Source organism: Perna viridis, chromosome 11, assembly GCF_037379345.1.
Source record: "Perna viridis isolate PV_CMFRI_1.1 ecotype Kerala chromosome 11, ASM3737934v1, whole genome shotgun sequence".
Lineage (NCBI taxonomy): Eukaryota > Metazoa > Mollusca > Bivalvia > Mytilida > Mytilidae > Perna > Perna viridis.
Genome location: NC_142455.1, coordinates 4470978 through 4495528, shown reverse-complemented (window position 1 = coordinate 4495528; position 24551 = coordinate 4470978). Strand labels below are relative to the sequence as shown.

General features: G+C 31.7%; 3 protein-coding genes across 3 annotated transcripts; 1 reads left to right on the top strand and 2 right to left on the bottom strand.

The window, feature by feature from the left end:
* The first annotated feature begins 772 nt into the window (after positions 1–772).
* Positions 773–11446, top strand: LOC148602403 (histidine protein methyltransferase 1 homolog). Its single transcript, XM_088552185.1, has 9 exons — positions 773–883; positions 4537–4610; positions 5361–5535; positions 6118–6203; positions 8097–8171; positions 8854–8987; positions 9390–9488; positions 10063–10178; positions 11360–11446. The coding sequence occupies exons 1-9, from the start codon at positions 817–819 to the stop codon at positions 11425–11427; spliced, it is 894 nt and encodes a 297-aa protein (XP_088408311.1). The 5' UTR covers positions 773–816; the 3' UTR covers positions 11428–11446.
* Positions 11447–16442: 4996 nt separating this feature from the next.
* LOC148602402 (uncharacterized) lies at positions 16443–17252 on the bottom strand. The gene has a single exon (XM_088553291.1). It carries the CDS (start codon positions 17250–17252, stop codon positions 16443–16445), a length of 810 nt encoding a protein of 269 aa, XP_088409417.1.
* On the bottom strand, positions 17191–24494 carry LOC148602401 (mitochondrial ribosome and complex I assembly factor AltMIEF1-like). The gene is made up of 5 exons (XM_088552186.1): positions 24361–24494; positions 20613–20779; positions 19644–19688; positions 19017–19050; positions 17191–17318 (listed from the first exon to the last, which is right to left on the bottom strand). The coding sequence occupies exons 2-4, from the start codon at positions 20775–20777 to the stop codon at positions 19036–19038; spliced, it is 225 nt and encodes a 74-aa protein (XP_088408312.1). The 5' UTR covers positions 20778–20779; positions 24361–24494; the 3' UTR covers positions 17191–17318; positions 19017–19035.
* Between the last annotated feature and the right edge of the window lie 57 nt (positions 24495–24551).

The window sequence follows — 24551 nt, the reverse complement described above, 5'->3', positions numbered from 1 at the left end:
TCAATTTTGCAATGATAAAATTCATTTTTGTCATGACAAAATTTAATTTGGTCAAATAGTTAAGCAAATATTATATATTAATTTATTTGCATAGAAAATTGTCATTGTAATCTGATATTGAAATTAAACCACAAAAGTCATTTTTGTGAGACAAAATTCAATTTTGTGTCACAAAAATCTTGAAGTTTGTGGCGCAGAAGTGAATTTTGTGTTAAATTGCATGCAAAAGTGATTTTGTTGTGACAGAATTTAATTTTGTTACAAAATTTAATTTTGTCATAATATTTCTCAGCTTTGTATGCAAATTAGTTCACAGAATCCAAAAACTATAAACTAATTTGCATACAAAATTGATTTTTGTTACTCAATATTCAAACTAGGTAACAAAAGTAAAGTCTGTGATAAAAAAAATGAATTTTGTCGTGACAAAATTTAAATTTGTAATATGTTATAAATTTTGTTAATCTGAACGCATTTTTGTTGAAGAAAATTCACTTTTGTCTAAACAAAATTGAATTTTGAGTACAAAACCACAAGAGTCCCATTCGGCACGCCGTAGAGGAAGACAAGAACATTTTTAGTGGCTAGAATCTCGTGAAAAAAAAATCCCATTTTTCATTTTGGGGTGGGGTGGTGGGCGTGTGTACGCGAGCCCGCTCCTTACAAATTCGTGCTTGTAACCATTTTTTCAAGAACTACCGTTTAAAAATCTTTCAAAACATGGACTGTATGTTATTATATATTTTTCACGCGCGTCAAAAATTGTTGTTTTCAACCAGTTTCATTCCCCTGTCTATTGTGATCTCCAACAACAACATGAGTTCATTCTGTTTCAATTTTCCGGTTGAAAATAATGATGCCGACATTTGCAAAGACGATGTAGGTAATACATTGCATACTTTTATTATTCGGTAATGCGTTTGATACATCAGATCTTCTTGATTTCGGCAAATATTGCGAAGCACTTCAACAGAAGGACGATTCAGTAACATCAAAATCCAAATACAGCATCCATCGTATAGACGACTTCCACATTCGCCATAATATGTCGAATCTGGTGGAAACTGGTTTACGGTTTTATATAAGACAAAGAAAGGATATCGGATTCAAAGACTACAAGAACAGTAACAGTTCTCCAAACATTAAAGTATCTGAAATGCTTTTATAATATATGTATCATTTAAAAATTCCTTGCAGTAATCAAATCAAGGTTCTGTTCCCTTGTCTCCCATTGCAATATCAACAATCTTGTGCCTGTTGATCCCAGTTGACCTAGCTCAGAACAATCAGATATTTGAAATTCACTCTAGGCACTGCAGCCAGCCCTCTCAGAAAATGCAAGAATCTTGCAAAGTTTTTATCTGATTGTCAAGTAAAGTATGATTTGAAAAAAGCCTAAGAGTTTTGAAAGGCCTATCAGCAGCAATTAGTAAGAGAGGAAACAAACATCTACCACTGCATGGAGCTTTCCCAGTAGACCACAGTATAATTGAAGAACTTTTCCAGAACCGAATGTGAAAGTCATCTATTATGTAGTCCAGATAATCATGGCGTTCAGGGAGGCATTTTTTTAAGGTAGTGGCCTGTTTTCTGGCTACGGCAAAGTGGTGGATCTTGTAGGGTTGTACTATTTTGCAGGCTCTAAATAAAAGTTATATATTGACTTTATAATAAAATAAAGAATAATGATACACTCTGATTTTTTTGGTATGCCAGTTTCTATAATAATAAGATACAACTGAACTTGGTAGTTCGAAAGTAAGCTTCTCATATGATGTGTTAAAATAAATTCTTTCCCATTTTTTGCATGACGTAGCTTTTTAACATTTTTTTATTGGCATTGACTTTTACCATATTTTCAACATTTTGTTTCTCTTCTATGGATAGATGTCTTTGTTTAGGTAGGTATCTAAATAAGTTTTGGTTATTTCATGGCTGTGCTCGTTATTTATTTTGACACCATTGGTTGGTTGTTTTCCATCTTGGGTTGTGAAAAGCTGAATGTAGAGCGGACTATTCTGCTTAAGAATAGCTTGATTAGGACACTGACCTTAGAAATAAATACCATCTGCAGAGAAGGTTCATGTTTGGAGAAGCCACAGACATCATTTTGTTCTGGCTGATCAATAACCACTGTAGTGTAACCATAATCATTATTCTGGCTGATCAATTACCACTGTAGTGTAACCATAATTATTATTCTGGCTGATCAATTACCACTGTAGTGTAACCATAATTATTTATTTATTCTTCTTCTTTCCTTGATCAATATACACCACAATCTTCTAACTTTGTTTATATATTGTTGTTAATTTGGCTTTAATGTTGTCGTCATTATGGTGAATATGTCAAAGAGACAACAAACCCATCAGTATGAAAATGTCAGCCTGTATATGATCAGCAGGGTCATACTAGATGTGATACTTCTACAGCTCATGGTAAATATCTGTATGTGCACACAGTCTCTAGTTTTTTTTATGTTCAAAAAGATAGTGCAATTATAATTTTCAACTTACCAGTTGATGATGATTTTATGTCTTTGCCGCCATGAACAAAGCAAACTTTTAATTGCACCATAAATAAGATCTTCCTTAAAGTTTTTGTTTGGAGCTCATCTACTTGATAGTCCTGGAATCCCTTTTCCACAACTGCACATAATTGTCCTTTTCAAATTTTTCGAAAAGGACAATTTTGAACTTAGCATTTGTTTCTGCAATGAATTGCCATCCATTTTTAGTTGAAACAAACGAACTATATTGATATTTTCTGTATTAAATTAAGTAATTCACCGTGGGTGAATAAACCAAATCCCTAAGGCAAAGTCAGGACTCAAAAAATTATGGACAATGTGGGCTGATAATAATAACAAAATAATTTTTTTATTGTAACAGCCGTACTTAATACCTACAAAATTCATTCTTATTAAAGTGTATTTATTCTGATAAATTCCTAAAGAAAACTTTTAATTAAGGTGGGCAAAATAGCGCAACTCTATAGGATCCACTATTTTGCCTTAGCCAGAAAAATAGCCACTGCCTTACAGGAGACGACTAAGTAAAATAAAAATTAGCTTCCTGAGACAGCATAATTATTTGGACTACATATTAGATAAATCAGTGCATCAATTTACTTGCATTTGATTTATGATATGTAGCTTTATATTTTTAAATGTTTTAGATTGATTCTCACACAGTTTCTGCAAAAGGGGGTGTATAAAAAATTTTGTACTTCATATCAACCAACCTCTGATGATGACATATTTTTACAAAGTTCTTGAGCATGTTGAGGGATAAAATTGATAAATTGGTTTTAACAGTCACATGTTAGACTTTTTATTCCTACTCCTTCTTAAATTTGTTTTTTGGATTTTGTTGGTTCATTGTTTAGTGTTTTTTAAGGGGGTATTACCCCCCTCTAGTCCAAATTACACTCAATGTTTTGGATGAAGTCCCAAGTACAATATTACTATATCTTCTGTTATAACAAAGATCTTTCTTTCAACTATATTGTTTAACCAAATATTCAAATATTTTTTCTGACAGTAGGGCTAGGAATCCTTAGTTGTGCAGACTTATAATATGGCTCTTTACCTGGCCTTAACTTTAAAATAGAAAAACTGAGACAGTTAAACTCAAAGTTTGGTTTTAATCTGTTAGGCCAAGTTGGAGTTATTGCCCTTTTTCAACGGTTTTTACTATTTTTAATGTTATTTCTTTAAAAAATCTTCTCCTCTGACACTACTTGACCAATTGAAACCAAACATGGTATGAATGTTCTTTAGGGTATCCTGCATAGAAATGATGTGGGGATTTTTGATTTGTCAAAAAACATGGCTGCTATTACTAAAAATAGAACATAGGGGTTATACAGTAGTTTTTCACATATATCTCCTAAACTGTTAGGTTTAGCTAAATTCTGATGTGGGAAAAAGTGTTTAGCACGATGAGATCTATCTGTTTTCAAATGTTGGTTTTAATCCGTTTAAAGTGTTAGGTTTAGTCAAATTCTTTCAATAGCTGAAATGATCCATATTATTAGGACTACAAAAGTCTTCAGGGATAAAAGTTGTCAGATGACTCCTTGTAAGAGTTATTTCCCTTGAAAGGGGAAAAATGACCTTTTTTTTTTTACAGTTTTCAGTCAATATCTTGAAAACTATGCTAGATTAAAAGAAATTTTCAATTGTTGAGAAGATCTTATGATAAGTCCTACCAAAGACTTCTCGAATCAAAATTGTTGGACGACTTCTTGTTAAATTTAGTGCCTTTGAATGGTAAAATTCAACCTGGTGAGCTATTCAGTCTCCTGGGAGCCTCTTTTTTGAGGTCAAAAACCAAGTTTAATTAATTAGTTTAATATTATACACATGTATATAAATAGAAAAGGACTACACACTTACAAAAACCCAGGATACAAGATAATAGACCTTTATTTTATTACTGTTTTGCATTTTTAGCGGATGGCCAATGTACCTCAATTATTGTACTATTAATTCATGACAATTTGACGATTTGATTTGTTAATGTTGAATTTTAGAGCCTCAGCTGAAAAAACAAAAACTTGAAGAGGTCCAAGCAGATTTTAAAGAAATAACAGCAGGGAAGTGTGAAGTTGGTATATCTTAGTTCAAATATGTACTTTTATTGTATTTTATACCCATATTTGTAAGCATTAGGAGCACAATTAAATGTAGATATTTTACTCTGTTGTAAATCATTTGTAACATATCAACTGATTTAATTTGAAATCATTCTTTGCTCTACTTAACCTGACATCAGAATTAAATTTGCAATATTAAATTATGAATGTGTGAACATTAATGACACAGGAATTCCTTGCAATCATTTGCATAGAAGTGATTCTAAAATATTTTGAATTTCCCTAATTCAGAACTGCTGAACAGATTTGCATTTTGTCAAGCTTTTGCTTTTTGAAGTTGCCCACAAAGTATGATTCTCATATGTAAATTTTGACTTGAAACATATGAAAATCATATGTTTGTCATAAGATAATCATGTGCTAATCATATGTTTTGGGGTGTATCACATATTACAGAATTTGCATGATTCTTACAAAGACTTTTACTTAAAACATTGTGTAAGAAATGAACTTGATACAAAATTAATATGATCTCATTAGATACAAAATTAATATGATCTCATTATTAAGACAATAATGCTGCATTGAATAGTTACAGTAATAAAGAAAATATATGTACAAATTTGTCATGAATTGGAAAAATGCAGGGAAAAGCCTCAGTTTTACCTTGGTTCTAAGCTTCATTCATACTTTGGCTTTTTTCAAGTCTCTTTACCTTTATTGTCTGTATATGTCTCTAATTTAGGATTTTATTTTATCAGACAAAGTCCTTACATGATGTGGGTGTTATTAAGTATAAGCTTTCTGATGAAATAACTGTTTCTTGTTATGATGCAACATCAGTTGAAGACAAACTGAAGAAGGAAAAAGATGAATCTTCTGTGGTTGTCAAGGCAACCAGTGACCAATCAGATCTCATACCAAACCAGTATGAAGGTACATTGTTAAAACCTTGTATAATGACCCAATTTCACAATCGCTGTACCACAAGTACAGGTTTACACAACTAAAAGTACCACACATGATAATCACATGGTTTGCAACATATGATAATCATTTGAATGGAGCATGATATGACAGTCATGTTTCAGTTTACATATGATTATCACATGATTATCATGTGTTTCCAAAATTAACACATGAGAATCAGATGATCATATAACTATCATTTGTAAATTATACTATGATTATCATATGAATATTATATAAATTCTAATTCTGCATAATTCTTACTTTGTAAAAGAACTATAAACACCACTGCATACTAGAAAACATGGTATAGAGTGCCTGAGTAAAAGACTTGTTTAAAATTTAATGTACACTTTATACTACAGTCTTATAGTATGAACTCAAGGCTTTCAACTCTTTTCATCCTGGTGGAGTTTTTGTCTCTTTGACATATACACCATACGTATTCTCGTAAAATATCTTAAAAAATGAATTTAAAAACTCATCCTTATATAAAAAAGTTCCAAATAGACTTACAAAGGGAGTTTTCAATTTAAAATGATTTTTCAGGTGGCTTGACTGTTTGGGAATGTGGAATAGATTTAGCCATATTTATGACAGAAAATGTTGAAGTCAAAGGTCAGAAGGTTTTAGAGGTAAGTAAAATATAGTGACATTATTTACAGGGAATACATTGATGACATTCATAGAAAAGGGAAATAGTTCATTGAACAATTAAGAATAAAATAGTTCAATGAACAATTAAGAATAAATTATAAACTTTGTATCAGACAATATCACATACTGATTAATTCCATAGGTATATAACTTTATTTCTGATAGAAAGTTTAAAGAAAAAAAACTGTATCTCTTGAGCATCATCTTTATTTGGGCTGTAAATTATTGAGTACCAGCAGATTTAATGTTATGTACTCACAGGTTGAAATAATATGCAGGTTTCTAGACAAGAAAAAAATCAAATCTTAAGGAAACTTTCCATACTCATTCTGTACTGGTAGTTTCCTTTTTTACCACTTAGGCAACAATGAAATTTTTACTGCACTTAACTTTGAAAAATAATATTGAAAATCAGTTCCGTCAGTTAAATGAAAATTTATGCACAGATAAAAACATGGAGCTACTGTACCATGTGTTGTGCAGTCTATAATAAATATACGTGAAAATTAGTTCCCCACAAATTTTTATTACCATAGACTGTTCTGTGTATACCTTGGCAACAATCTTATTCATTTTCAAAACGATATATTAGTTCTCTAGTGTTATAAAATCATAGTTTAAAAAAATAGAATTGATTGATTTGGATAATTAAGTAGTATTGTTCATAGGGTACAAATGGTCGTGGTTTTTGTGGGTAGGTCAATTAAACCATGAAATTTGGATTCCAATGAAAAGGAGAATCCCATTGATGTGTTTACTGAAAAGCTCAAAACCAGGAATTCAAGAATCCACAAACTCGTGTTGCTTCCCTAATCCACGATGTATGATTACTTATCTTTGTTTTGATTTGGGCTTATTTTAAAGTTTCAAGACAGATATCACACAGGAAAACTGTTTTATCTTTAAGTAAATTAAACAAAAGCAGTTGACTGTTCTGACATCTCCCCCAAGAAGTTAACTTAACTGCAATGTGTCATGGTGTGTGTACGTGAAATTAACCAAACGAGATAAGGTTTGGTAGTCAGCAGAAACAAGCTTAACAGGGAAGTGCTGCGGCAAGAAAATATGAAACTGACACTTAACATGGTCAATAAATGAAAATAGATTATTGTTGAAGATATATATTTGTCTGCAATGCAATCCTTTCTTTTTATTCTGCTTCATACAATATTCATGGAAAAGTTACATGCACTTTAACATTCTCTGCTGTTCCACTGTTTGTTCAAGAAAATAACCTGCCTTGGAAAAATATAGCTCTGATTGAAGGATAACCATTCTTAGATAGGAAAAGCAACATTTTCTTTTTAATTTATGCGAAGCTGTCAGTTGCGTCAAATTCGTTTGCATTTTGTTTACATCAGAGATTATGTATAAAATATTCCTGTTCGTATGGTTTGAAATGAGAATTCAAGAATGTCTAACCATAAGAAGATAGCTTCTATAGGCAATGCACCTGCCTACAACATATTATTTTACTTTCTTTGTTATAGCTAGGATGTGGTGCTGGTATACCAGGGGTATGTGCTCTGTGCCACGGTGCCCATATTGTCTTGATGTCCTCTGATATTTTACTTTCTATGTTATAGCTAGGATGTGGTGCTGGTATACATGGGGATATGTGCTGACTGCCTTGGTGCCCATATTGTCTTAATATTTTCTGATATTCTACTTTCTATGTTATAGCTAGGATGTGGTGCTGGTATACCTGGGATATGTGCTGTGTGCCTTGGCCCATATGATCTTAACATCCTCTGATATTTTACTCTCTATGTTATAGCTGGGATGTGGTGCTGGTATACCTGGAATATGTGAGGTGTGCCTTGGCCCATATGATCTTAATATTTTCTGATATTCTACTTTCTCTGTTATAGCTAGGATGTGGTGCTGGTATACCTGGGATATGTGCTGTGTATCTCGGTGCCGATGTTGTTCATTTTCAAGATTATGTAAGTTCTAATATGAAAGGAGCTTATTCACATGAAATTGCAGTTTTAATTTTTGGGATGAAAACTGAAAAAGAAATTTAAGAAGTTTATACAAATTTTAATATAATTTTTTGATATTTTGTTTAAAATGTTTAAGTAAACAGAAAATAACATGTGGGTTTTCATATAACTCGTGTTTATAAGAGGTATGAATTATATAGAATGTACTGTAGAATTCCAGGGAGACAACTCTGTAACAGACACTAAAATACAGTAGAAAGTGGAAACCATAGGATTTCCAGTGTGAATAATCTCCTAAGGGTAGACCGATTAAAATGAATGATTAAATATTTCATCATATAGACCCATAAAGCAGCTTAATAACAAAAATAAAAATGTGTAGCTTTTTTTGGGATATATCACATACTACAGAATTTGCATGATTCTTACAAAGACTGATACTAATTAATTGTTTAGCAAAAAAAGAATGTATTTATTTAATAACATATTATATTCTATCTGCGTTATATTCTATCTGTGTTATACAGTATATGTCAAGTAATACACTTTAAAGTAATAGCTAAACTAGCAAAGATGAACGAGCTCAAATTTTTTTAAAAGTGTTATTAACCACTGCTATAATTAGAAAATGATAATTCTAATTTACATAAATATCCATATTCATATAAAACCATCATTTCAGAACTCTGAGGTAATAGAGGAATATACGATACCTAATGTTACTGGGCTCAATATAAAAAAAGGCATGAAGTGCAAAGTGAATTTTTTCTCTGGAGATTGGTTGGCTTTTGCTACAAAATTTGAACCTGATCAAAAGTGAGTACAATTTAGCAGACTCATTCATGATTAGTTTGTCATTTAGCAAAGTTCTGTGAGGTTCGAATAATTGTGTTTGAATAGTAATTTACTATGAAAGGTACTATTGTTCGTGGAGTACCAATTTTCATGGTTTTCGTGGTTAGGCCAAACCACAAAATTTAGTTCCCAATGAATAGTTGATTCTTTCATTGTATACTGAAATCTTCAAAACCATGAATTTAAGAATCCAAGAACTTGTGTTTCTTACCCAATCCATGAAAATTGGTATTCCCAGTTAATAAAAAATTTCCAGATGTCATACACTGTAAAATCATTTGAAATGTTTTTAAGTATGCCATTTTGAGTTAGAAATCAAATGGTTTGATATAATAAAAGTTTAAGAATTCATTCTTTTTTCAGATATGACACAATATTAACAGCAGAAACTATCTACAACCCTGATAATTATCAGAAACTTCATGATGTCTTTACAAAGCATCTAGATACAGATGGTAAAATGTATCCTTCCTGATGTCAGCAGGAATAACAGGCTCTGTGATCTTATGATAACAGCGTTCTTAAATTTAATGTATCACATTTGCAGAGCTATGTGCCTAAGGATTACTGCAGTGCTATGGTACTCATATTGTGGCATTGCGAAGTTGTATTGGTTTATTTACCAGTAATTATCTACTTGATGAATTTGTAGTACCATATTTACATTTTATTCGATTTTAACTTTGTGGTCATATTAATTAAGTCATGAGATTCACAGATACATGTATCAAACAAGAATAGTTTTATGGGGGTGAAAGAATGTGGGTGGTAATTCCAACTGCTTTCCTTGAATTGGAGAATCAAAAAAAGGACAGAACTCACCCAACCCCCACCTCAAAATAAAAAAAAAAACTCCTCTTTACTGCCATCTTCAGTCTCCATGATTTCCATATCATTACCCCTCAATTCTAAGTTCTGTACCAATAATTCCTGCATCCTACCCCCCTCCCAGTGCCACTTTATTGACCCCTTACCCTCAGGTTTCTGCCCACCATCTTGTAATTTATGCTGCAATTTGACTTGACTAACTATTCAGATATGTAGCTGCCAAGTCTAACTACTTCGGTGTTGGAGGAGGAACACGATTGTTTGAAAACTTTATTGATGGTAAAGGCCAGTTTTCATGCAGTGTGTGTCATACAATTTCTGCAGGTAAATAAAGTGATATAGTCAAAGCATCGTTTTAATGATCTCACTTCTTGGTTAAATTATTATCAGAATTCAGTGACATACAAATTGTCAAAATCAGTTTAATTTCTATATATACTATGAATTTTAGTAAATTGAGCTAGCTGCAAAACACAATATCTGTCACTTCCCCATAGTTAGTATATCAGCTTCTACAAATAGACTTTAGAAAAATAACATAGAAGATTTAATTTTAGTTAGATTGAAAAAAAAAACAACAAAATAAACTCAGTTTGATAGATTCTTGCACAAATTGATGCATCCTTATTGTTTATAATCATTTTAAAGCCTTAATAAATTGGAGATGACATCACAGGTAAAAGTTGAATTCCTCAAAGCCAATTTTTATTGCTCTCTAATTAGAATAAGATCTACGTATAGTGACTTGGGAAGGTGTAACTTTCTATGTATCTCAGTATAGGGGTATGTAAAATATATGGGTATTGTTTATTGGTTGAGATATATAATATTTGAGTGACATTTGTTTGTTGAACTTAACTTAAATATACTTGAAATAGTAAACCATAATGAAAGTAGGAGGTTTAGTGCAATATAATACCCACCAATTCCATTAGAGATGCCTGTACCAAGTCAGGACAATTACAGTGATTTCCAACTTACCACTTTTTCCATAGTTGTACTTTCATTTTTGATTATTCCTTTTGAATGTTGCCTAAAGTTTGTAGAGGATGGATTAAGGCGGAGGAGAGGGTGGGTTGCAGGGAGTCAACACCCCTCTCTTTTTTTTATTGGAATATGTGTAAAATTAACAAAAATAGCAAATGTCCTAGCACCCCCTTTGTTTAGAAACCCTGCCCCCACTGGATTTGCCCCTGAGTTTGTCAATTGGGTAATTTATTTTTTTTTCATTTATCATGATTAAATTGTTCTTACTTTTGCAGTTTAAAGGTTTGAACTAGATTATCATGACATTGTTTTACTTGTGTCTTATAAAGAGAGTTTAAAGGTTTGAACCAGATTATCATGACATTGTTTTACTTGTACCTTACATTAAGAGAGTTTAAAGGTTTGAACCAGATTATCATGACGTTGTTTTACTTGAGCCTTACATTGAGAGAGTGTAAAGGTTTGAACCAGATTATCATGACATTGTTTTACTTGTACATGTTCTCTTTCCATTGTAGGTGTTCCAAGGGAGATAATAAAGTTGATTTGGAAAAAGAAAGAAAAGGATAAAACAATAGACAAATAAAAACACAAACTTTAGATAAGGCCTTGTTAATTAGTTGTTTCAAAATGCAATTTCAAGAAAGTTGCTAATATATTAAAAAGCTACAATGAAGCCTGTTGAAACAAAGCCCCTTCTTACTATAGGTTATGTCCAGTTTTAGCAAGTGTTGGTTTTAAATGTTTCAAATCCTTGGAAATGCCTCAATGGTCTCAGAGCAGCATGCTTGCTTCAAGTGCAGGAGGTCTTGTGTTTGATCTCTGGCGGACTCATACTGATAACTTCAAAATAGAAGTGACTACTTCTCTTCAAAGCACGCATTATTTAAGGAGATAGTGACAACTTCATTGCTCAAAGTAAGAGAAATGTGTCAGAGCTGGGTGGCATGCCTACCTGTAGGCTATTGCTTCTGTGAGCAAGCACATTAAAGATCAGCTCAGTGTGTTGGACTAGTACCATGCAGGGTCTGTTTGACTGAAAGCATGAAATATCTTCCTCAGGATGTTTAAAACATAATCAATCGAATGCATTGGAATTGATGAAAAAGACATCAGTAGGTGTCTAGCCAAAAAAGTGTTTTATTTTTTTTTGGCAGTTTACTACTTAAGGTTTTGTCTTGCTACTGGAGTGATAAAGATACTGTATATTATGGTTGAACTAGCAACAGTTATAGTTAAGGTTTATTTTATAGTTCTTAAAGTTACGAGTGAATCAAAAAATACATTAACATAAAATAACAAACATATAAATGAACACATCAAACCCCAACACTACACTCTACCATCATCACAGAATGTCGAATGTGTGATTGGCTAGATGCTTAAAATACTGTAGATTCAGATATTATTGCATTCAGTGGCAGTCTAAAAAAATCAGACGGGTGATTCATACATGTCAAAAATCCACCCAATTCACTGTAATTTCTAATTTACAACCATTACATACCACATATTCAGTCTTGCATAGTATAGTTGTCAATTGTGTGTTTCACTTTTGTGATAAAAATTACATAAATTGTTTAAGATATTGGCACATTGTTATTGTTCATAATCGGGTTTGATATGTTGGTTTTAACAAAAATAGATCTGTATACAGATAAAAAAAAGCATTTGAAGACCCAAAAAAGCATGTTTTATTCATTTTTACACCATGAATAGACTCAACATTAGCCATAAAACAATTGCTTAAAATGTGACATGTCGAAAACTTGTATTATGAAATTTTTGACAAACTGATACAGGATTTTCAAAGAATGCTTGAATTTGCATTTTTTGGAATAAATGATAACCAGTAAATTGTAATATAGCACCAATGGTTTCCTTAAACTATACTGAAATATTTTATCAATGCTAAAATGTAATTACACTGTTTGGTAACTAAGATGAAGTTGTTCAATGAATTTTTACTTTTGAGGAGGCACACCTAAAGTAAGGGACATAACTCTTGAAATCAGAGATATGTTTGTACCATAATAAATTCTCAAAGCCTATCAAGCTTTCATTTGAAACAAAATGAAATCAGTCCAAGTTACTTTGATGTTTACAGGTTACAGACCACAATTCAACCAATGAGCATTTGGAACGTACGCAAAAATAGTCCTACGCAGAAATTACCCGTTCCTCATAGTGCTGTGAAAAAAGTTCTCATCTTATTTAAAAAATTTAAACAGTTTCTGAAAGGAAAAACATTTCTGTACATTTTATATGTGCATTTTGCTTCTTGTGATGTGAAGCCTAATCTCCATAATGATTTTTAAATATACCCCTATCTTGTGAAAACACTGGGATTTCCCATGCTATTTATAGACCCTTCACTTCCGGTGACCAGTACTGCACTGCAAGTCTGCTAACCCCACATGCCATTCTGAGGATTGTGAGCTGATATATGTAGAATCATGCTGATATATAGTCCTCTGCAGGTTAAAGTTAAGGTAAAGTCCAGAGAAGCCATTGAATATTGTGAAATTAGCATAGAAGACTATGGGAAGTGGAATTAGTGGTTTCTAGCCTTAAGTTGAAGCCATTCAAAAATGAAAAGTTTCTTGAAATAGCTTTAAACTACTTGAAGATCTTGTAAACTTTGCCATGAGAGGAATACACGACAAAAATCCTTCAAAGTATGCATTTTTTTAAGTTATAGGTCCAAATTATGGAAAATTGGTCTTTTTGGCTGATTTTTATGTCCTATCTTGTAAAAAGTGTAGAAAATTTAGTAAAAATATCAAATATTAAACTTTGAGGGCTATATTTACCTAAATATGGTGGTAATCAGCACTTGAAATCAAGTTTTGTGTAGATTTGAGCAAAAATTAGATTAGAAATGAGGAAAAACTCACTTTCATTACTGCGGTTAAGGCCATATAAGCATTCCCCAATGGCAACATGGAAAATCCATTATTGACTACTTTTTTTGCTTTAGGTGCCCTTTACTGGTCATGTTTTAATGTGAAAACACTGTATTTACAAATTTAAAGCCAAAGATATCACCTTTTGTGAAAATTTAAGATTTAGGATTTTTGACGTGATCAAGAAAAAGGGGGAGGCATGTCAGAAATAAATTTTTAAAAATAGACCAATTTTTCAGAAAATGATTACTTTTAAAACTATCTCTTTATTAATATTGTTAAAAAACAAGTTGTGATTGATTTCTTTTATTTGAAAAGTCAGAAAAAAATCTTTGCAAATATTTAATGCATTTAAGTATGGTAGAATATTGTCACTTTTTTGCTTGCGCAACTTGGTTACCCTATATTTAAAAATCAAATATTTAAAAAAGTGCTTATCACATTTCACTGAAACTTTGCAAATGCATTCAGTATGTGTGTAGGAAGATACCTGTATAGTTATTTATTTTTTCTAAGACAAAAAGTGACTCTACGTTACAGACCACCAATTCAACCAATGAGCATTTGGAACGTACGCAAAAAATAATTTTGCTTCTTGTGATGTGAACCCTAATCTCCATAATGATTTCTATATATACCCCTATCTTGTGAAAACACTGGGATTTCCCATGCTATTTATAAGACCCTTCACTTCTGGTGACCAGTACTGCACTGCAAGTCTGCTAACCCCACATGCCATTCTGAGGATTGTGAGCTGACATATGTAGAATCATGCTGAAATATAGTCCTCTGCAGGTTAAAGTTAAAGTCCAGAGAAGCCATTGAATATTGTGAAATTAGCATAGAAGCCTATGGGAAGTGGAATTAGTGGTTTCTAGCCTTAATACATGAAATTGATGTAAAATGCAGAATACAAACATTCTATTAATTTGTAACAGTTATGTCCCTTACCCTAGGTCTACCTCCTTCATAATTAAACATTGCAAATACTTATATTCTGGTTACAAATGACAAAACAACATACAATAATTTCTGAACATACAGAATTTAAGGTTTTTCTTTTAGGGTTTATGATCTTGGCAAAATATTTTTAAAATGTGATACCAGTATAATTAAAATATGACTTTGACAGAAACGAACTGAAAGAAATATCAATTGATAGAAAGGCAATACATGTATTAAATGTAGATAGACTGATTTTGATTAATTTTCATGCATCAAGATCACTTCAACACAAGGCACATCATTTATAAGTCTTGATACACAACAAACATGCTTTTGTGGATCAGTGGCCGATTTCACAATGGTGTAAGTTGTGACATTATTATTGAAGACTAACTTTACAAAAATCATCTACTGCTTTTTTTTCTTGTTTTTGTTTTTGTAATAATAACTTTCATTATACGAATAATGTACAAACTGTCATGGTTTTAAATGGTGGACAGAAATCACTACTTGTACATGTATTTCATTTTTTTTAAGAAGAATCTTACCAGTAATAAATGAAAATTACAATGGCAGATAAAATGTATTAAGTCTGCAAACTTAGAGATCATTATTAAAATGACACATCTTTTTTAAATGATCAACAATTTTTTTTTATTTAATACATGTATAATCTTAACTATTTAAAGATAACTACTTATGCCAACAAATATAACAACTTGGCAGGCCCTTCCCCATCTCTTGTGAAGGTGTCTCATTACCCATATTTATTGTCTTATCAATAGAATTGAAATAAATATGCAAATCCTTAGTCACTTTGGAAAAAAAATTTTAGGCGCAGACCATTTTCTTCTTGAGGTGGGTCTGGGATTTCATGTTGAGTTTGAAATTATTTTTCGGCCAAGTGTGAAAATACTTAATCTTTTTTTCAGCAGTAGCTGAAGTTAAAATTTTTATTTGAAAATCTACACTGTTAAATGATGGGGTAAATATCATTATTTGTTTCTGTCCATGGAAAAAAAATGTTTTGTTCAAATTGGAATAATTTCTTTCCTTAAAAATAATCCCAGCCCCCCAACCCCCTCCGTATAAAATTGGTCTGAGCCTTAGCATTGTGAAAATATTGATATGCATGAATGTAGAAATTTCTGCTTATTCATTGGACATTAAGGGAATTTTAGAATTACAAAAACAATTCACCTGAGAAAAATGTTATTTTTTCATTTTATGGTCCCATTAAAGGAATAAAATAACAACTATTTTTTTTTCTTCAAAATATCATTGTCCAAAATTGGCAAGATATTACTAGTAGACACTAAAATTTGATATTGAAAGCTTTTATGGCAAAACATCCACAACTACTTTTAGGTAATGATACAAAAACAAACATTTAGTGTTAAACAATGTATGGAACAAGTTAAAGCTAATTACAGCTCATACAACATTAATGTTCAGGAGATACAGTACAGTATGATAAATAACAAACATCAAAACAAATGAAAAATTCAGAAGGAATTTGAACTTGTTATCATTCCATACATATTTTAATCTGTGTCCAATAGAAAGTTAAAATATCTATCTAAATTTACATTTAACTTGTAAATCTTTATCTAGATTTCCATTTAACTATCATAGTAAGTTAATTGGGTGGTTGTCATTTGGTCCAAGGAGACCAACTCTATCTCCTGAACATCATCAGATAATGGATATTGTTGTATGGACAATAAGGGTAAACTAACAATATCCTACATTAAAAATAATCTAGTTCAGAAAGGCACAAGAAATCCTTTAAAGGAGTTGGTAACATCATTTGATTTAGTTTTTCAAGAAACTGAGGCTTCAACAAATTACGAATATATATTCTGCACTGCTGCTGGAGGTAGATTGGTCGGACATCAACATCAAGGCTCTCGGCGGTATGATAGAACTGATTAATTGTGTACGTTTGGTAAATCGCCTCCTTGCTAAATTTGGCACCAGCTAATATCAACATTTTTGTGATCTCTAACTGGTTTTGGATGAGGGCTTGTATGAGAGGTGATACACTTGTACCATTAACCCAACCAGACATATTGACATTGCAATTGTGCTGTAGTAGAATTTTTACACATGATGGAACATTTTTCAAAACTGCATGTAAGAGGGGAGTCTTGTACATGTAATCTTGTGCATCCACACTTGCACCTGCTTCCAAAAGTAAAGAGGTAATTTGAGAATGTCCCCTTATAACTGCAGCATGAAGTGCGGTCTGGCGACGTTTAGTTGATGCACAGTTGACACTGCTTCCAGCTTCTATTAAAACCTTTATCACATTTATATCAGTTGAAAACATGGTTGCCCAAATGAGTGGAGTAAATCCACCCCACAACTCGGCATTAGGGTTGGCCCCTTTCCTGAGTAAACTGTAAACAATGTCAACGTTTCCATAGCGACTAGCCCAACACAAAGCTGAATCCAAAGATAACTGGTCATAATCTTTAAGCAAAAGAGACTGTACACGAGAATTATCTCCACTCTGTATAACTGCTATAAGATCAGCATGTCGATCTGTGTTAAGCATTTTGTTTAAGTTAATTTTCAGATCACTTTAAATTAGAGCATTCCTGTCCAAGAAGGCATGGCCTTTCTGAAATAAACAAAACAGATGTATTTTTAAAAAATGTAGCACTTCAAATAAGAAAATTTTCTTCAAATGCATATATAATTTACTGAAACTGAATTTTCAAAACAAATTCTTGATTACTGTGAAAGTACATTAATTCATGGATACCAATTTTCATGGATTAGGGAAGAAACACAAGTTTGTGGATTCTTAAATTTGTGGTTTTGAGGTTTTCCATATACATACTCATCAATGGGAATCCCCTTTTCATTGGGAACCAAATTTTGTGGTTTTGCCTACACACGAAAATCACGAAAATTGGTACTCCATGAACTAAAGTACTTTCACAGTAATTTGAAAATTTGCTTTCAGTAGTCATTTTGTTACATGTCTGTTGACGCTTTACAGATGTTATGAGTAGGTACAACTACTTGTACTTATATCAGGTTTAGAAACACTGTAGTACAGACCTTACAAAGTTGAATAGTTTACATGAAAAGAAGTAGTTTATAGACCCTTTTCTGTTAATCTTGGGATAGTAGATTAGCATGCAAGAACATGTCCAGTATACGCTTCTGCAAGAAAAATTCTTTTGATCTACCCAAGCCCTACCTCACAGAAGAGCATGCTCATTTACGCAACACAAAAAGGTCTATTAATGAGAGAGAGTCCCCACACATAATGATTAATACATTTTGCAATGTCATGAATTTCCTGACTTTTGTTCAGATAAGAATTAAGTACAGGCACAATGTACATGTATTTCAGACTATAATATATCTTGGATCAAAAATGGTATACAGATCATACAATATCACCTTAGTTGTCCAAAAAAGGCAACAATTCCATATCTTACAAATTTTGGCAAAACATGAAGTTGCACACTTTGTCATGCAAGGAATATCCCCATTCATCGGAAGTTGATACTATAGAGCAGCGAAAATCACTTGTAATATATGCCCCATCTATATGAAGCCAAATATCAAATTTTAAATCAATCCAAAATTTTGTGACTGAAATTTTCTCTATCATTCCATATAGTGAAGTTGTATAAAACCAAAATTGAAATTAAGTTGGTTTGTCCCAACCCTACTTACCCATAAAAATTGGCCCTACCCAAATAAATTTACTGTCATTCTCTGACAAGTTTTTAAAAAAATTTCAAATCAAATTTTTTCATTATGGTTTTTACAGAATCATATGAACTTTAGGAAAATAAAATATTTTCCCTACCTACCTACCTACCTAAAGCAAGGAGGTAGAGTTGGGTAAGGGAAATGAACATTATTTAAAGCATGGCCTAAACTCCCACGAATAAAAAAGTTCACATCACCTAAAATAGCTTACAATATACAATATGAAGCTACACACCAAATTTGAAATCAATCCATCCATTAGGAGCAGAGATAATTGCAACAAAATCTGGACTGACAGAATGAGAGATGGACAAAGTGATGACCACCCACTTGTTGAGTGGGGGTATTATAATTAAAAATTCCTTGAATCTCATCTAAGAATTTACAAAATTTGCAGCAGGTGCATTTTATTCTTTTAATTTATAATCAATTAAAGTGAAAATCCTGTCAATATGAAAGATATTGACCTAAATTATGTAAAAAATCTGAATAAATTTTTTGGAGAGAGTGAAAATATTGTAGATGGGGGATGAGATGATATTTTCTATTTTTGTCTAAAGACACATATTCAATAAGTTAAACTTACCTTTCAGTGTTGTAATGGTTCATGTTACTTGGTTCTGAAGACACAGAAATGTTTCTATCTTTTTACATTTATACAATTTGCCAGTGCACTTCATGTACATGTAAATCAACACTTGAATGTTATTACAGATTATATCCATTTAAATGTATGTTTTTACCTCTTATTTCCTTGTTATACATGTACAGCATTCATTTTCATGACATATTTTCTGTCCTTTTATAATTAAACAGTTTCAATGTTTCTATATCCTGTTTCCCAAGAAAATTTTAATGTTATCATTTTCATTTAAAAAGATAATTCCTGTTCTGACATTTGCTTTATCATAGGCAAAAAACAAGAGGTTCCCAGAAGCCTGAATGGCTCACCTGGTTCATTTTTTGCCTTCAAGGGCAATAACTCTTACAAGAAGTTGTCCAAAATCTTTGATCAAATGCAGACTTTCGTAGGCCTTATCATAAGGATCATTTGGGCAATAAAAGAATTTAGACAAACGTAATGGTTTTGGAAATATATGCGAAAAAACTTCTGTCTGACCCCTATGTTTTATTTTAGTAACAGTGGCCAGGTTTTTCAACTCAAAATTCCCCATATCAGTTCTATGCATAATAGCCTAAGAAACATTCATACCAATTTTGGTTCTAATTGGTCAAGTATTGTCATAGGTGAAGATTTCTGAAAGAAATAACATTAAAAATAGCAAAAAATGTCAAAAAGGGTGAAAGCTCCAACATGACCTAACAGATTAATAGGAAAATTTGACCACAGATACATGTAGGCTTTATCATGCTGAACACTTTTGCCTATGTCAAAATTTGGCTAAACCTAACAGTTTTGGAGATATATGCAAAAACTTCTTTTTGACCCCTATGTATGTTCTATTTTTAGTAACAGTGGCCATGTTTTTTGATGGATCAAAAATCCCCACAACAGTTCTATGCAGAATACCTTAAAAACATTCATACCAGTGTTTGGTTTTACTTGGTCAAGTAGTGTCAGAGATGATTTTTGAAAGAAATAACATTAAAAATAACAAAAAAACCTCATAAATGGGAAATATCTCCCAACCTGGCTTAACAGATTAAAACAAAAATTAGACCACAGATAGATCACATGCTGAACACTTCTGTCCATTCAGAAATTTGGCCAAACCTAACCGTGTTGGAGATATATGTGATGGCAATAGCTCACATGGTCTCCAGCCAAGTGAGCTAAAACTGGGGCAAAACCTTCATGAATCATATTGTTTATCCCTGACCCTAGAGATTATATTAGTTAAACAGAAAATTAAAAAAAAAAAAATTTAAATCTGTAAATTGAAAAATAACATAAGGGTCAATTCATATCATACATGTATATATGAAAGGCCATCTTACCCTAACATTGAAATTCAAATTGACAAATTTTAGACTTATTTTAAATAGACATTAAAATTGCCTTTCTTGTGTTATCTGTGTAATGTGCCAAAGAAGACCTGAACTACAACATTTAAGAAGAAAAATATTCTAACCTTCAGATAAACAGTAGCAGGAAACCAGGATGTTGTTTGTTTTGGTCTTATAATAATCAATCAATATTTAATTTTACCATCATCATTACCTCAATGTTACGTTGTATATCCTCTTTCTTCTCTAAGTGTCTATTTTTATCAAATTCCTTCCTGATGCGTCTAAGGTAATAATCTTTATCAGTAAGCTGGAGAGATTTTCCCTTTCTAACTAATGTTTTATATAAAGCCAGGACTTGGGCTCTATGGTTCATCATCTCTGAAGGATAAACAAAATGCTTCGGTTTTAATCTGTATTAACCCATTACATAAAATAGTATTGTTTGCAAAAATTCAATGAAAATCCCTAATTCATCAACTCAGATGAAAGTTAAATAGCAACCACTAAACTACATTACCTACCATGCCTACTACATTTTTTAAAAGTTTAATTGAGACCTATTTTTTTTTAGTTTTTAATAAGGAGAAGCAAATATGAAATGGGTACCTTATATCCATATACAATCCAATGGTAATTGTCATGTTACACTAATGGAAACCTCAAATTCAGCTCAAAATAAAAAATTTAGTGCACAATTGCACAGCATATAATGTTTTTGGGGCAACCAACCAGTCCATGTGCATTTATTGTAATTTGATCCAAAGTAACATGAACTATTTGCTTCATTCTACTTTTCACATATAGTTTACTCTGGATCATTCTTGTGAAAGAAAAGAAAAAGACATACACAACTTCTTACTTTATGACTTATAATAATAATTTGAAGGAGAGGCGGTCCATACACATAATATTGCCTACCAATCAATATGACGTTATATAAAGCGGTTGTTATATATACGAAAATCTTATTACATAACAAAGTGTTTATCTCTTCATTAAAGTTATTAGTACATATACAGAAAAATGTAGGTTTCATAATTATAGCTGTTTATACACCACACAGTAAATTCTGTATGTAATAATATGCAAACTGTTAATGAATCATTTCAATATGTACATGTAGGCTACATGCATTTTATGTTATGTGGTGGAACCAAGCGGTGATTCATAGAGGGTGGACCCAGGTGGTGATTCATACAGGGTGGAATCAGGTGGGATTCATAGAGAATGGACCCAGGTGGTGATTCATAGTGGGTGGAACCAGGTGGTGATTCATAGAGGGTAGACACAACTAATCTTTACCCTAAAATTGGGAAAAAATTGTTTTTTTTCTCAGTAAATCTGGATTTTCACAAATTCTATTATCAAAAATGGTCTTGTATCATTTTGCTTGGCCTTTAATACTCCTTTTTCATATTCCAACTTTTGACTATGTTTTCAAAATTTTAAGCAAGCACTTAAGCAACTCTCCTCCCTGACAGACTGGTTTACTGTCCATTTGGACAGAGTAGACTTCAAATTCAAATATTTGATATTGGAACTGTTGTAAGTACTTGGATACTTTTAAATAACTTATTTCATACCATTTAGATATTTACCAAAGTGAAAAATTCTAAGAAAAATGCTTCCTTTCCCCAACGAGACTGCCAACCAGGTTGTCGTGTATTGGTGGATTACATGTATGTCCTTTTGAAAAAACTTGCTAATTTTTTTTGCATTCTATAAATATGAAAAAAAGACTATTCTATTTACATGTACATCGTTTAACTCCAACAAAATTCAGTGGATCCTAAATGCACAACTCCATGTACATACATGTACATGTATATAGCATCATGTCCTACATTGTAAGTACCTTAAAAGCCTGGCAAAAAAGTTCAATTTGTGTGAACTACCTTTATAAATATATAGGCCAGTGTTTTAAGATTTTTTATTGATGACATACTATGGCAAAGGGCTATACATATTCAAAAGTATCTTAAAAACACTCTGAATAAAGGAGAAGGGGTTATAAAGGCTCTACATGTAAATTGCAAGGAAATGGTGTCCCCACCCAAAAAAGTACTTCATATTTAGTGAATACATATAATATTACATAGTTTACCCTACCGGTGCACCTGGTCCATGCTCCCAGTTTTTAGTGGAGTCCAAGTTGCTCATTTGCTTTTGTTGCTTTGTGTGTATAATTTTAGTTACTCTATGTTCTTTGTTGCGTATATCTGTTTTCCATGTCTGGTTTTGTCCCTGGATTACATTCTTTTGATTACCGCTATAACCTTGGTTCCCTTGATTACTCTAATCATATGTGAAAATAATATTTTGCAGTTTCTAGGATGTGGACATAACATGAAGTTTTCTGGATGTAAATATCTCCGAAAAAACAACAAAATTTACAATTTGTAGCAGTTTTTGTTAGATGATGCCACATTTCATCATTAAATACAATGAAATAAAGTACCACAATTTTTTCCCTAATATTTATATACTTTACTATCACAATGTTACATGAACATAATTACCCCTACACCCAATGGTGGGGTAATCATAATCATATGTAATCAATTACATTTTTTGGTAGTAATCATATGTAATCAGTAATCATGTCTATTTTTGATTATATGTAATCAAATGTAATCAATTACTCAAGATAAAAGACTGTTATCATGATTACTTTTTGATTACTACATGATTACATGTAAATAAAATGTGTAAGAATTAAATTATGTATGCATTTTACAAACGTTTAAACTGAGCAATATGTTACTATTGTGTATTGTATATTTCAATTGAAATAAATTGAATTCAGATCATTTACAAAAAATATATTTGCTTTATTTTAGTTCATTTAACATGTTAAAAGAATGATTTTTATTACTATTGAATGTCCCTAGGATGTCCCTATGGTAAAAATTGTGAAATGAGAAAATGATTCTTAGACTGTCCCTTGGGTAAACTTTCTCCTAAGTGAGAAAATGTGTCTTTTTATTCAACATGTAAAAACAGCTCACTGATCTTATCTAATATACATGCTTTTATGTGGTAAACTTTATTTTTGGCTGTGATATCAAAGCAGAAAAGATGTCTATTACCGCATTTTTGATATATTCTGTATTGAATTTATGAGATTCTTAAAAAAAAAATCCATATACTTATACTTGCAGAACTCATTTAACCGCTGTCAAAATATTAAGTTTATACCATTTATGGATTTTCAAATTTCTTATTGTTCAACAAATGTTATGTATTTTTCACTTGTAATTAAAAAAAAATTGGACTATCAGGAAAACACCTGTGATAAAAACATGTTGTTTGTTTAAATTTCTTACCATCCGTGCAAGACCTGACAGGGTAATCAAGGACATTAAAAACCCCCTTAGTAGTAAATTTCTTAATTGACTCCTCTCACAAACATATATTGTTAATTGTCATATCTTGACACCAGTAAAACCACCTTGTCTATTACCTAATTAGAGATATCAAATAAAAATAGTATAAAATAAAGAAAATCAACAACTGCCACTTCAGCCCCAGTTGATTGACTTTTCAGCATAGTATAATACAACTATGAAAGGAGACATAATAACTTCTTTTAAATTAAGGATTTATCTGAAAAAATTTCAAGAATTAGTAGCAATAAGCAAAAGTAATTAATATTTTTATTATTAATCTGTATTTTGCTGGTAAAATTGAGGTCACTCCTGGAGTTGGACTTGTAATTGCTATAAAATGTATGACTGCATACAAATGTATTGGATGTTCTGTTTGGAGGTGTCTGCAATGAGTCAATTACTTGTTAGAGTAAATATAATTAAATGTACTTAAAAATATTTACACAGTTACATTACAATGTATTTGCTAAAATTACACAGTACAGTTCTAATCTAAATACAAAGTTTTCGAGATTAACAGAGACATTAAAAGTTAATATGATAAAGCAAAATAATGGAAGTTATATTTACCACAGTACGAAATTATAGTATGCTTGGCTTGTTTCCAAATCTGTTGTTTTGTATTTATCAGCTGATGCGCAAAAAAAATAAATGATGCAATTGGAGCAGGCTGGATACCAGAATGTAAACCAGTTATTTTATGTGAAAACAAAATTATGTCTGTAGTTTTGGTCTTCTAGTTAATTTCATAAAATATTTTG